Source organism: Tiliqua scincoides, chromosome 7, assembly GCF_035046505.1.
Source record: "Tiliqua scincoides isolate rTilSci1 chromosome 7, rTilSci1.hap2, whole genome shotgun sequence".
Lineage (NCBI taxonomy): Eukaryota > Metazoa > Chordata > Lepidosauria > Squamata > Scincidae > Tiliqua > Tiliqua scincoides.
The window spans coordinates 65,074,154-65,087,972 of NC_089827.1; the positions used below are offsets into that span (position 1 = coordinate 65,074,154).

At 41.6% G+C, this 13,819-nt stretch overlaps 1 protein-coding gene across 1 annotated transcript; it reads right to left on the bottom strand.

The window, feature by feature from the left end:
* Window positions 1–5,616: 5,616 nt before the first annotated feature.
* On the bottom strand, window positions 5,617–11,936 carry MRPL42 (mitochondrial ribosomal protein L42). The gene is made up of 5 exons (XM_066633950.1): window positions 11,788–11,936; window positions 11,332–11,395; window positions 10,123–10,207; window positions 8,146–8,309; window positions 5,617–5,790 (listed from the first exon to the last, which is right to left on the bottom strand). The coding sequence occupies exons 1-5, from the start codon at window positions 11,870–11,872 to the stop codon at window positions 5,745–5,747; spliced, it is 444 nt and encodes a 147-aa protein (XP_066490047.1). The 5' UTR covers window positions 11,873–11,936; the 3' UTR covers window positions 5,617–5,744.
* Window positions 11,937–13,819: the final 1,883 nt, after the last annotated feature.

The following is a 13,819-nucleotide window of genomic DNA, read 5'->3' on the forward strand; positions in this document are numbered from 1 at the left end:
TGGCCAATTGTGGTGTCACCTCCCCCCGTGCACATCACCCGGTGAATCCTGCACCCCTTGCGCCACCCTAGCAACACCACTGCTGCTGGCCTACTCTGGTGCCTGCTGGCACCTTTCCTACTTAGTGGTATCCATTCTTGCCATGTTTCTGTCACTGTGGTTGTAAATAATCTCCATGCGCTCTGTTTGACCCTCTTTTGTCCCATTCAGCTGTCTTTTTACCAGTCCTCTCAGTTTTGAGAAGCCCTTTCTTTTGAAGTCAACTTGTGCTTGTGTTGGGTTTCTTGGAAACTTTCCAGTTGTGTGTATGCAGGGAGTTGCATCCTCATTTGGCAAAATGGCTTTAGCTGACAATCTCAGTTCTCTCACGTCTAGTTTCAGCCTAAGTAAGGTTTCAGTTTTAATTTTTTCTGCTCTACTGTCATTAGCCTTGTTTCTTAATAAAAACCACTGTTGTAGTTGAGCAAGTCTCATTTGATCTAATGGTTTTCATCGCACAAGCTGTAGTGTGCTTTGCTATGGCTGGCTATATGTAGTATAAGGTACAGGGCACTAATGACTGTTGAGAAGTACCAAAAGAAATTCTCAGCCAGTACTGCTTCATGGCTGATATTAATGCTTGTTTTGTAAATCTCAGTTCTTCCTTTCTGAGTTATAGAAACAAAGAGCTGTGGTTGTAGCCATTTAAGTATTCTGGTGAGGTCTGGGGTTTGTCAGTAACTGGAAGGGAGTTTTTATACTGCCTTCTTGTAAAGAAGACAGTTTGAAATGAACAGTTCACTTGCCAGCTTAGGCTAGGATAAAACCCATTTAATGCTGCTGCTATATAAAGGGTCTGCTATGCTCTTATTGTTTTCTTTGGTATAGAGTGGGTGCTACTCAAGGATATAGCACACATCCTCAGCTCACCTGGTTGGTTTATATCGTAGAGAGAACTGATTTAAATGGTTATATCTTCTCCACCCAGTTACAATAAACAAGATTGCCTAAAGGTTGTGAAACGGGTAAATCAAGTTCAAGCATCTTGTGAATTGCTGCAAACTATTCCAGATAGCCTTCAGAAAAAATTGTCCGATTGCAATTTGGAAAGAAAACTTATACCCACCAAAATTCACCCCCAGTACCACTAAGTCCCACCAGTGGTGATGGAATCTTTGTGCCACCACCACTAAAAGGGGCTTTAAAAAAACTTACCAGGTACATGGGACCCCTTTGTGGGCCTCCCTATGGTTCCAGATGGTACTCCAAAAACCAGAAGTGGATTGGAATCGCTGCAGAGAGTAGTTCTGAGGTGTGGGGAGGACCACGGATGGGGTGCTGCCCCCAGTAAGTTTTTTAAAAGCCCCTTTTTTTGCAGTGGCAGTGTGATGGAGGTGCCGTTGCCCTGCTCCATAAGGGGGCAGCAACCAGGCTTTCCTGGCTGAGGCGTTTGCAACACCCCAGTTTGGGACCTGTATGATATAAAAATACTTCTCTAAGGAATTGTTTCTGATGGCAGAGTGGCTGAGGTAGAAACCCTAACAATTCAACTGGTCAGTTATTTTTATCAAAATATGTTCAACAGAAATGTTTGCCTGACACGCCATTTTCTGTTACCTCTGGCACTAAGCTAAGGTCTTGGGCTTCTTACTCCTGGAAATCAGGACTTCATGGTCTAGTGCAGGGGTCTCCAAACCTTGGCCCGGGGGCCAGGTGCGGCCCGCGGCAAGCCTCTATCCGGCATGCGGCCAGCCTCTTATCCCCTGAAAGCCCCTGGCCCACTTTGCCAAACATGACTGGAATTATGCTCTGGTTGCATCTGGAGGGTGTTCTGAGGGCCAAAAAGGTTGAATGAATGAGCCCATTCATTCATTTATTCACACATCTAAGTCCCATCTCTAATTTATTTATATAAATTTTATATTTAAATTTTTTTTCTGGCCCTCAAAACCGTGTCAGACATTTGATGCGGCCCTCTGGCCAAAAAGTTTGGAGACCCCTGGTCTAGTGAACTGGCACAAAGCTATGTTCTTTGTTTACTGGTCAAATGGAGAAGATGTTCAAACAACAAAGAATAATAGTTCCTGCATCTGTATGTAGCAGGCCCTTTGGAATGCTGAGGCATCACAGAAACCTCTGAGCTGATGGCACAATCTAAAATAATTGAAGATACTGGCAAAAGAATAGGGAGCAATCAGTGGTTTTTACCACAGTGGGCAGGATAGCAGATCTAATAGATCTCACCAAGAGGGAATTCCATCACTGTAAACCTTTGATGGTTCAATAATGTTATATATGTGACATTTTCACCTTTTTCTTCTTGATGTTAACAGTTATACAGGCAGTGAGGCTGCACTCAATACACCAGCACCCTCTGGTGGTTCTGATAGCAGTACAGCCTAGCACCACTTTCAAAAGCTTATTAATTTTCAGATCCTGCTCTTCCCTCCCTGCAACAACACAATCATCAAAGAAAAGGAATGCCAGCCAGCTGAAGGGGCGGGACTGATTTGGGAAGGGCAGAACTTTCCACAATCTAAAATATACAACTACAGATAGTGTAATTACATTCCAGTAATACCTAAGCTCTTCTTAATAAGTGATTCAAATGGTACAAGAACAATGGCACCAGTATTTGTTTTTTCTTTGCTATAATACTATGGAATTTGCAGCTGCTCTTGTAGCATTCCTAGTTCCAAAAATCTGTTCATACAGCAAATCTAAAGATTGGGTGATGGATTTCTTTATGTTCTGACATCGATCACTAGTCAATACATCCTAGTACACACAAACATACTGAATGAAAGGACCATCTGGGAATCCTATATATGTTGCACTGAGCAATGCTGGGAAGGACAGGAGATAAATATCACCAATAATAAATTAACTCTTGCAATTTCTGGCATTTGAACTAGTTTCATTTTTCCCCAGTCACTGGGTTTTTTACCCTGTACTACTTTACTAGAAGAAAAGTTATACTTTTTGTCTTTCTGAAAATAGTAACAACTTGAATGATTTTTCAAATAGAAAAAAAATACATTTTAATTCTCTTCTGCAGTAAATGGATAACTTTATTTCAGAAAGCTAAAGAAAATTAAGGTTTTCTCCCAAATCTGCTCACTCATGGGGTAATTTTCTCTCTACTAAAACTACCTGTGCCATATCGTGTGCTACCCAGAGAGGGCCCCTGACCTCCTGAAAGGACTGCAAAGGGCATGGTGTTTGTTTTCCAGTGTCTGCACCATAAATAAGTAGATATTTGGAATCAGGACATTGTGTATATATAGCCAAAGGAAATAGCTAATATAAAATTGTTTGCTGAGCCGAGGCTGTTCCAATACTGAGCAGTTATTCCATTTTGATGTTGGTAGTTGTGAGTATGAAAAGCCCTGTGCAGAGTTGCCCCACTGAAATGCATATATGATACCTTAGATGTGGTAAAGGGTGTTTGTATTCAAGCTGTTTCTCCATGCTCTTATCAAAATGAAGTACAGACTAGCCAGATGTGATTTTTCTGTATGTCATCATGTCAAGATTTGCAATCTGCTTTCAGCAGAGATACATCAAAGTCTGAGTGTTCAATTTCTCTTCATAGGTTCTTCTATTCCTAAAGGAAATGCTTTTTAGAGGACTTTCATTTCTTCCCCTCTCTGAGTGCTTGAAGTACATGCCCTTTTTCCATAGGCCAAGGGTGCAAATTACATCTTTCTGGTTTTATCCAATGAGAATACAAAAAATGGTTGTGTATGTAAGACATAGTCAAACAATTTTTAAAAAATAAAAATGTCTTATGATATTACATTAGCAATAGTCCTATTGTTTCCTGTGTCAAAATTGGCTCAGTTCAACGCCAGCCTGTGACCAGGGTCAGTCTACAGAACTAAAGCTAATCTGTCTTCACAGAGCAGCTGACTCCTACATGTTTGGAGCAGTTGTTGCTTCACAGTTGAGAGGGCCACAGGAGGGAGCAGCACTGGTACAAAACACGTCTAAGCTCCACTGAATTTATTCCACAGCAGCAGCCAGCATTGATGCTTTTCAGCAGAGGGAAGAGAAGCTTGCTTAGTTTTTGTAAGCTGTTCCAAGCCAATTCATATCCTAACCATTGAAAGTTGGCATTGTGTAGTGGTTAGAGCAGTAGATTTAAACTAAGAAAAACAGGTTCAAGTTTCTACTCAGCTATTAACCTATTTCTGCCCAGCCCACAGGTTTACACATTTGGTCCCTGTTGTGTATATGCAACGTTGGACAGAAATGGCTTAAATTCATTGTGATTTTAGGTCACTTACTCTCCACTGAACTTACCTCATAGGGTTGACAAGATGGGTAAATGTCTTGTGTGCCCTGAGTGATGCCTTTCCTTTGAGTGAAATTACTGTATGTAGCTTCCCAATCATTTTGGAAATTGACTCAGTAGCCCATGCATGCAGCACACAGAGAAATCTTTTACAGACGTTTCCAAACGGTGGGTCGCAACCTGGCTCCTGGTGGGTCAGGGACCTGCTGAGACCAGGACGCTGCAGGGTAAAATGGTATAAGGCCCGGAAGTTGCTTCCAGGGTAAATTTGTGACCTGCATCATTGGCCATGTCACGCTATGTTTCCCAAACTGTGTTGCACCTATCTTTTTACCTTGCAGCATCCTGGCCTTGGTGGGCCCTAGATCCACCACAGACAATGCAGTGGGTCACAAAGATAAGTAGTTTAGGAACCCCTGTTGTAACATATCCACCACAAGACACTCACCTTCTCCACCACTGACCAACTAAGCTATCATGTTGGCATCCTTCAGTCTCGGAAGACCATGGTGTCACGCTCTGAATGGTGGCTCTGGAACAGAGTGTCCTCTCCAGTGCGCGAAGCCTGGGTAAAGTAGGTATGGAGGATAGGCTGTTACCCATGCAGCAAATCCCCCCTCTCCACGTCGCTGAAATGGTCCAATGGAAAGGCAGAAGCCAATAGTTCCAGTGGCGTCGCAGGAGTTGCCAGAACGTGACTGTGTTCAGCCATGAACTGCCTCAAGGACTCCGGCTCCGGATTTTGCCTCGAGGTTGACTCCTGAAGCCTTTTCCACAACTGGATGTAGCCACAAGGCAGTGGAGGTTTGGGATCAGAGTTTTCCTTCTCTCAGATGAGCTGCCTTCCCAGGTAACTTCCCAGGTAACCGGGGTAACTAAGCTATAACAGCTAAAATTCCATAAAGGATTTGCACGTCCACATTTTCTAGGTGTAGCAGACTGTTTATCACAGATCATAATTCCTAGCAGTTCCAATACTAGACATAGGACAAACTCCTCATGCAGACTGCTTACTTACAATCCTGACCAACAGTTGTGGCTTACTGTTTCTTCACATTAATCTTCAAGGTCATCTGTGTGTTTCTTATTTGATTACAGTCTCCCAGGAAGTCTGAGGCATCCAGTTCTGTTTACTATGCATGCCCTTCTTGACCTCTGGGCTCCTGCTCACAAGTCTCACTACAAAGATGCCTGGAATTTCAACTCCAGTGTTAACATGACTGTTCTGTCAGCTAAAAGTTTTCCTGCGTTTTCAAAGATAACTGTCTTAAAAGATCCAAATCCTTTTGTGTATTAAATTAGATATCGTTGGGGGGGGGGAGTCAATAATTAGAAAAAGGTTAAGACACAAAGCAAGTTTTAGTTAGAAAAAAACACTAATGTAATACATATATATGTTTGAAGAATCCATCCGTTCAGGGTTATTTTCCATAGTAACTAAGATGAAACAAGACAAACACTTTTCCATTCACCTGTCTTTGGGGGTATTGGTTTTCTTGCGTCTAGTGTGGTACCTGGAAACAAACACATTTGTATGTTTTAGAGATAGCTTTTAAAATACCAGACATTTCATAGTGATGTTTGTGACTTTGTACAGTTATTTCATTCATGAGGTATATTATAGAAGTATGTTTGATCCAAAGATTTTTCTAACCATTCAGATCTTCAAATAGCTCACACACACACGCAACCTTTTATGAAACCTTCTGCAGCCAAAGTCTTTTTCTGTGTGCTCTCCACAACTGATGTTTGGTAAATTCTACTAAGAGCTGGACTTCTTCAGTAATGGAACCAATTCTATTGAGCTTCTCCTCAAGACAGTCTGGCTCAAATGCTACTAGCCTTCAGATGTCAAGGAAAAGGCAGGTTCTTCAAGGTCAACTTTGGGTTCAGTTAACTTTGATTACTTCCAAGCTGTGGATTACTTCCTCCTTCGGTTATTTACAGCCAATTTACATTTCTGCCACTAAGTTTTATTCTTGTTGCTGCTGTTGGGAACTCTTGATTTTACTGCATAGTTCAATAACTTTATTGCAGTCTTGTCTTTACAAACCTGGAATTTGTGCCTGGATGAGTGCCAGTGGTAAGGCTTTTCTTCAATCCCTACCACCGCCACTATGCCTCTGCAGACAACAGTGGTTTCAGCAGACCTAAAGCAGTGCTAGATTTCCTGGTGGTCAACTACTACCAGTCACCATCATCTTCTCTCTAGAATACACCAAAAAGTGACTCCAGAGCTTATTTCACAGTATATTCTAGTAGGGAGAAAATGATGACTGGTGGAAGCTGGCTGCCCAGAGCACTATCAGTGTTTCAAGCACTGATGAAATCACTGACCACAGAGCTGCAGCACCCTCCCCCCCCAACAAAGCTGCCAAAGTTAAGCACCTCCCTGAAGCAAGAAGAATTGGGAGAGGGCAGGTAAATGTAGTGGATAAAATTATAAGGCTGGCTTACTGTGAGCCATTTTGAACTAGAATGCAGAAGAATGTAAGTTTTTTTTTAAGTATGCAAGTCATTCCAGAGCTCTCCACACTGCCCAGCTTTTAGCAGCAGACACAGGAAAAAGTTTCACACCACAATCCAGCTTCTGCAAGGCATTGGACTTTGGCAACCCCAAAGTATTGCTGCAGTTTCTTGTCTTTCTTTCCAGTTACACTAGAAGACACTTCGAATAAGGCTCCTGTTTCCTGGCTAAACTGTAGCCACCTAAAGTAGGTATAGAAGCAGACTGCTAAGAACACATGGTAAATTCCAAGGTGACTGTGTATAGTGGCACAATCAGAGCAAGATCAGAGGAGGGTAAATTCAGTATCTTGCTCATTCTAAGAGATTGCAAATGAGAGCTGTTGCAATCACATTGTGTCACAATGGACTTTGAATCATGGGGCTGTACCTCCGTGTTTGAGCATCTGCTTTCCACACAGAACGCCCCAGGTTCAATCCATGGCATCTGCCAGTAGGGTTGAGAAAAATGGCTGTCTGAAGCCTTGGAGACCAGCTGCCAGTCAGTGTCAACAATACAGAACTATACCAACCAGTGGTCTTGTGCAATACAGTACAAGGCAGCTTCATAAGTTCAGTTAGCCACCAATCTGATTGCTTATGGAGAATTAAAAAATGGTCTCTTGGGCAACAGTACCCATTCTCACTTCCCTTTTTTTAAATAAAAAGACTGCTGGAAGATACAACAGCCTCTTGGGCATATCTGTGTTTGTCACAGAACTTGTTTCAGAGACTGCAAGCCTGTCTGTTTCCTATATGGAAGAGGAGAACAAACAGTACAGGTATAAACTAATTATCATTTTTTCACTTACAGGTTTTCTCTCAACACCTTTTGAGAAGAACCTTTTAAATTAAAGGAAAAATGTCATTTAACAATAGCCTCATTAATGTGGGAGAGGACAGTTGGCAGACAATCATTCTTTCTCTAGGCACTTAGAACAGCTTCAGTCTGAGGCAAGTGCCCCCTCCCTTCCCACTGAGCACATGAAAGAATGACAAGTGGAAGTGATTATCACCTCTTTGCTTTCCTTCCCCATACTGGGAACAGAACCCTGGTGGATATAGAGACTCAACTTGCATCTCACACAGCCTCCATAATGCAGCTTGGTGGTAAAAAGAATGCCAAGGATGTTTTATTCTACTTTTAAACATTTAGAGGCACGGGGAAGTCCCCAGACCCCTCAGGAGAATGGCACTGGCTCCTGGTAAGTTTTCCATTTCCCCTCCACTTAAAGGGATATGACTCTGTTCATATCAAATAAATAAATGTAGAGTTCTACATAAGTAATAATCTTAGCATATTAGGTTTACTCTAGTTTCTACAGCACCCTTCCTGCACAAACAGTGTTACCAAAAGTACTTACTGTCCCACAGGATACCAGCGATGTTTTGTTGTGTAAAACATTTTGCTAAGCTCCTCAATCGTAGGACCCTTCTTGTTTTTAAGCTCCTTCACTTCCAATCTAGATTTCAGCACTTGATCATGAGTTTCTTCTTTATAATGCACTGGGTCAAGTGGTGGAACGGGCTGTCAAAAACATAACCCCCAAATGCTATCAAATCCAGACTTTTAAAAAAATAAATGTTCTTACAAACGGAGAACCATACACAGATGCACTCCAATAGTACACCTGTCAAATTTGCAGGTGCTGCAAGTCTGAAATACAGAGACTAGAATGCTGTAAAAAACAAACAAACCAATAAACCAGATCTCTATCAACTTGAGAGCTGCTGGGCAGTCAGCAACCAAGAACAAGTGTGCAAGTATTAACATCAGACCCTTGCTGGGTCAGGTCCATCTAGTTCAACATCCCGTTTTTAACTGTGGCTAGTCAGATGCTTCAAGAACGTTCACAAGCAGGGGCTGCAACCCTCTTTCAATGCCCTATGGAACCATGGCTCACAGTATGGTGAGCCTTAGCACTTCTCTGATGGCCCACCAGCATCCTTAAGTGTTCCCACTTCCCTGAAATGCATTAAGCGCAATAAGAGAGAAATGTGGCTATGAAACAGCAGCACTCCTAAGACAGATTTTATAGGCGAGGAAGGCATGGTAGATGAACTGAACAGGAATCAGCAATATGGACTGCAATCCAGAGAACTTTCCAGCTACTTTGTATACAACATATGCTTTGTTTCTCAAGTGTGCCAGCTCCCAGTCCACAGCAAGCCAATTTTAAAGTTCAGGAGAATTTCAAAATTAGTTTGCAATGCACTTTTGGGGATGGGCAGGCACTGAACCTCAAAGAAACAAAGGCAAAACATACACACCATGGGGCATAGCTGAATTTTTTTTAGGCCTTGGCCAAGATGTTGTGACATAAAGGCTAACACTCTCCTACACACTGGTCCTGTTTATCTCCTGTTCATTCTTACTGCCTCTGTGTTGTTCCCCAAAGCTGCACAGCCTCCCTTTCTTATCTGTGACTTGTGCCATCTTCTTCAACCTCCCATTTGATCGACTTCTTAACAAAACCTCTCCTGAACCACAACACCTTGTTTTGTCCCCATTTCCAGTGAACTCCCTTGAAGACCTTCATCTATAGTTCTGCTTCTGAATACTGACTTCTGATTCATATGATATAGACTGTAAGCCAAGCATAGGCTCACCTTCCTTTTGTTTTCTCCAAGGAAGCAGTGGCTGTAATAAACTTCTACTTTAAAGCCCAGAGTTAAGAAAGGCATAATCTGGGTTGTAGGGCCAAATGTGGGAAATCTCTATGTGGGAAGATAATATGCAGTGGTACATACACAGTGACAATTTTGAATAGGACCAAATAGCAAATTCTACTGAATATGCTATGTGTATCACTGTAGATCTGAACTTTTCTTCTCGGTGATCAAACCAGTAGTTCAAGCTATGTTAGTGAGTCAATCTTAAGAAAAGGTTGTTTTGTTTCCAACAAACAAATCCATTTTTTTAATCGTTTAAATTAAATCTTTTCCATCTGCTCGGAGCGTGGGAGGATGGAGGCCAGAATGTTAAACCAGATTGGAGTGTAACACCTTGAATGTAGTGGTTCTTGAAAGAAAGAACCTTCTTTCAATTTGTAAAAATCCCTGCGTGGATTTAATAAGCCTGCCTATGTAAACCGCCTTGAATAAAGTCTTGAATAAAGACCAAGAAAGGCGGTATATAAATACTGTATATTATTATTATTATATTATTAAATCCATTTTGATCAGCCAGCAAGTATACACATTTTGTTCCTGGTGCATATATGCAACGTTGGGCAGAAATAGCTTAAAATGTCACTCATGCTCAGGCAGTACTTGAAAATACACAACTGGAAGACTAGCTAGGTTTTCCAGAGAAAAACAGAAAGATATCGTTCACATACTCGGGTGTGTTCATATGGAATGTCCACGGAGGGGTGATAGCAAATAATTGTCTTCCCATCTGATGTTGCAGCAAGTTCCACTTTGCTAAAAGAAGAAAACATTTTGAAGCAATATCACCAGAGGGTGTTTTCATAACTTACTTGGACACATAAGGTATTTTTAAAATATATCCAGCAGAGAGGCTCTCTGGATTCATAGCAAGAGGTCTGCATTTTTATATTCTACTCAACATTGTTATAGCTTTTCTTTCTTTGTACTACTGGGGCAAGGTGTAAAAAATTACATGGTATGTAAGAGCAGGGCAGAAGAAGACAAGAGCAAATTTCTCAGTAACAAACTCAAGGCAATGTCCTAATGATACGTTCAACTGGATGCTAAAGAGAAAAGATTGCCAGAAGGATAATGAACTCATGCTCTTTGGGAGATTTGTTCCAACACAGTAAGTATACCATTTGCATACATTCAAGAACGGTTACATGGTCAGGCACAGTTTTTGCTATTAAACATAGTAGCTATTGCAGTGCATGTGCTAGTGCTTTCACAAGCTCTTCTATACCACATGGGAAGATACTTGTGATAAGCCCTTTTGGTTCTGCAAGTCCTTTGGGTAAAACTCAATCTGCCAAAAGTCAGTGGAATATAGGCTATTGATTTTAATGGGGAGTGAAATGCAGCTATTCAGTCGTCGTTTAGGAGCCGGGGTGGGAAGAGTCCTGCAGTACTGAATGTTTGTGTAATCAAAGTATTGCAACTGTTCCTCTCCAAAGACAAGTGTCTCCCACCTCTTCAAGTGACTAAGGCTGCAATCCTATACATGCTTTCCTGGGAGTGAGCCCCATTGGACACAATGGGACTTACTTCTAAGTAGACATGCATAGGACTGTGCTGTAAACAAGCCTTTACATTTGTCACCAAATAGTACATGGGGTAGGTAGTATTTTGTGTTTCTATGCCAATAAAGGTCTTATGTATGTATGTATGTATGTATGTAGGTGGTGCAATGAAAGGTAGACCATATTGAACCAAATGATAAGAGATGTCTGGACATAGTAAGGCTCCAACTAAAATGAAAGTATACTAACAGCATATCAATAGGCTAAAAAAATTTCCTATTTCTAACAGAGCAGCTATTCTTGTAGTGTCACATTTGCTATTCAGCAAGCTTTTAAAATGAACATTGAGCTAAACCAAAATAGATTCATACATACCAATTGTAGTCATCAGGAACAGCCGAATATGTGGACTTGGGACAAGCAGAATACCTGGCTAAGCCTAAAGATCAAGAGACAAGAAAGATAACCAATATAAACACAGCAAGGAGTTTATGTGTGAATCAATCTGAGAAAAATGGGAATAAGGTGATTGCCCTATTATAATACACATCTCTGATCTAGAGACTGGTGCACATGTCAGCTCTGAAGAGAGTTCCGTTATCTCAGCTTTCAAAGTCCTGTGGCACTTTGTGAAACTGAAAAGGCTGGGCAGTGATTGTGTGCAGAGCCAAGCTGCTGTTGTAAACAAGATAGCATCACGTGACAAACCACATCATATCCCCCCACCTGTTGGGGAGGGAGTAGCAACCCCCAAAACTAAAAGTTCTTCCTGCCCAGACACATGCTGCTTTGGTAGGGATTTAATAAAACATTTACAGAATATACACTTACCAGGTTCCAGCACATGCCTGGTGAAAGCAGCCAAACGCATCCATGCAGTACTGGACAACATAGCCCTCCTTAATGCTATTGCCATCTGAGCAGACAGGCACTTCAAGGAGGTGTTTGAACGGAAGCTGTATCATTCAGTCCACATTCCATCACTGGAAGTCAATAAATTATCAGTGTATTTAACTGTGCAGCATCTTTACAATTGTCACTTCATTGTCTTTCTGCAAGTTCATTCTTTCCACTCTGCAGACGATAAATTTCTCTTAGCCTCAGCCCCTAAAGCTATCCATCATTTCTGCGCTGGGACTGGGATGTTCCAGAACAAGATATTGAAAGCTTTATTTAGCATGATTCATAAGGAACTGCTTTTTTGTTTTAAAATATTTCTATCCTACCTTTCTATGCCAAGCATTCTAAGGGCCCAATCCTATCCAACTTTCCAGCGCCGGTGCAACTGCAATGCAGCTCCAAGGTAAGGTAAGGGTACAAATGTTCCCATACCTTGAGTAGCCCTCTGTGACTATACCCCCACACCACAAGATGCAGTGCATGCCTCATTGGCATGGCGGCACTGGAAAATTGGATAGGATTGGGCCCTAAGCTGGCTACCAAGATAGAAAATTTAATCTAGTTAATTTTATATTTAAAAACTATAAAACACATTTTTATTATTTTTAAATATATAAATATATATTTATATTTAAAAACTATATATTTTAAAATTATATTTATATTAAAAAACTATAAAACACAGAAGTAGAAACTCCTCTCTCCACAAATTAAACAGATTTGGTTTGAGGCAAAGACAGAAGTAAAGAGACACAAAACAAAACTGCTGCTTTCAGAACCAGCTGCAACACACAGAGAATTTAACTGCAGAATTTAACTGGAAGTTTGCAAAGCACAGATGAAGGTAGTTAGATGTTGTCTCCAAAAGAGAAGATGCAGTTAGCATATAACCAAAACTGACAAGTGGAGCCCTGGATGTTATCCTTCTAGAATGCAGAACTGAAGGCCCAATTCTATCCAACTTTTGAGCATCAGTGCAGCTGCAATGCAGCCCCAAGGTAAGGGAACAAATGTTCCCATACCTTGATGAGGTCTGTATGACTGCCTCCCCCACTACCACAGGATGCAGTACACACCCTATTGGCACAGTTACAACTGAACTGGAAAATTGGATAGGATTGGGTCTTGAGTCCTGTAGCCTTCCCAGGCTGAACTACCCATATCCAGCAGCCCTGTCTTGTCTGGTCTGAGCTTCAAATCCAGTCTATTGCTGGCAGACACTTGTTCAGAACATTCACCACCCACCCTACTAGATGAAAAGGAGAAAGGGTTGAGTGTCACCAACTAAGAACTGTGCAAAAAGAGCAGTCCTGTCCTCCTAACATGATCATTGTTATCTGCTCTGCTCCTGGATTGCTCTGTGGGACAACTGATTCCAGAGAGGGCTTGTTCTCTCATGGGTGTGAGAGGAAAATCTGAGCTATGATCAAGCCAGTATGATCCTTCAAATTAAGTGTGGGGAGGTCTGCTTTATTCTAGGGTAAACAGATCTACATGTGCAAGTCTGCCCCTGCTGAAATGAAAACAACTCTATTTAGATATGTTTGTAAAGCCACCAGGAAGATCAAAGACAAGATATAATCTGTAAAGTACTAACATAATCTCAATGTCACCCTGCAAAGAGCTCAGCTTTTGCAGTTTGCAAGGATGTGTAAATACAGAGAGATATGGGAAAGGAAGGAGAGGATTCATTAGGACTGCCTCATTAAAAGAAAAAAAGTTAGTTTTTTGTATGTAACTAAATAAGTAGATAAAAATATTACTTGTAATAGCCCTGTGCTGTCTACTCAGAAGTAAGCCTCACTAAGTTCCATAGGGCTTCCTCCCAGGAAAGTGTGTCCAGGAGGGCAGTCTCTCAGCCCAGACCTGTGCTGTGCTGTCTACTCAGAAGTAAGCCTCACAGAGTTCCACAGGGCTTCCTCCCAGGAAAGTGTGTCCAGGAGGTCAGCCTCTCAGCCCAGCC

Excerpts from the sequence above, each read along its gene's own strand:
- MRPL42 (XM_066633950.1), bottom strand. The coding sequence starts at position 11,872 with ATGGCAATAGCATTAAGGAGGGCTATGTTGTCCAGTACTGCATGGATG. Across the intron at positions 11,396-11,787 it reads CAGGCATGTGCTGGAACCTG|GCTTAGCCAGGTATTCTGCT; the intron begins GTAAGTGTATAT and ends CTTGATCTTTAG. Across the intron at positions 5,791-8,145 it reads CGCTGGTATCCTGTGGGACA|GTACCACACTAGACGCAAGA; the intron begins GTAAGTACTTTT and ends GTTTGTTTCCAG.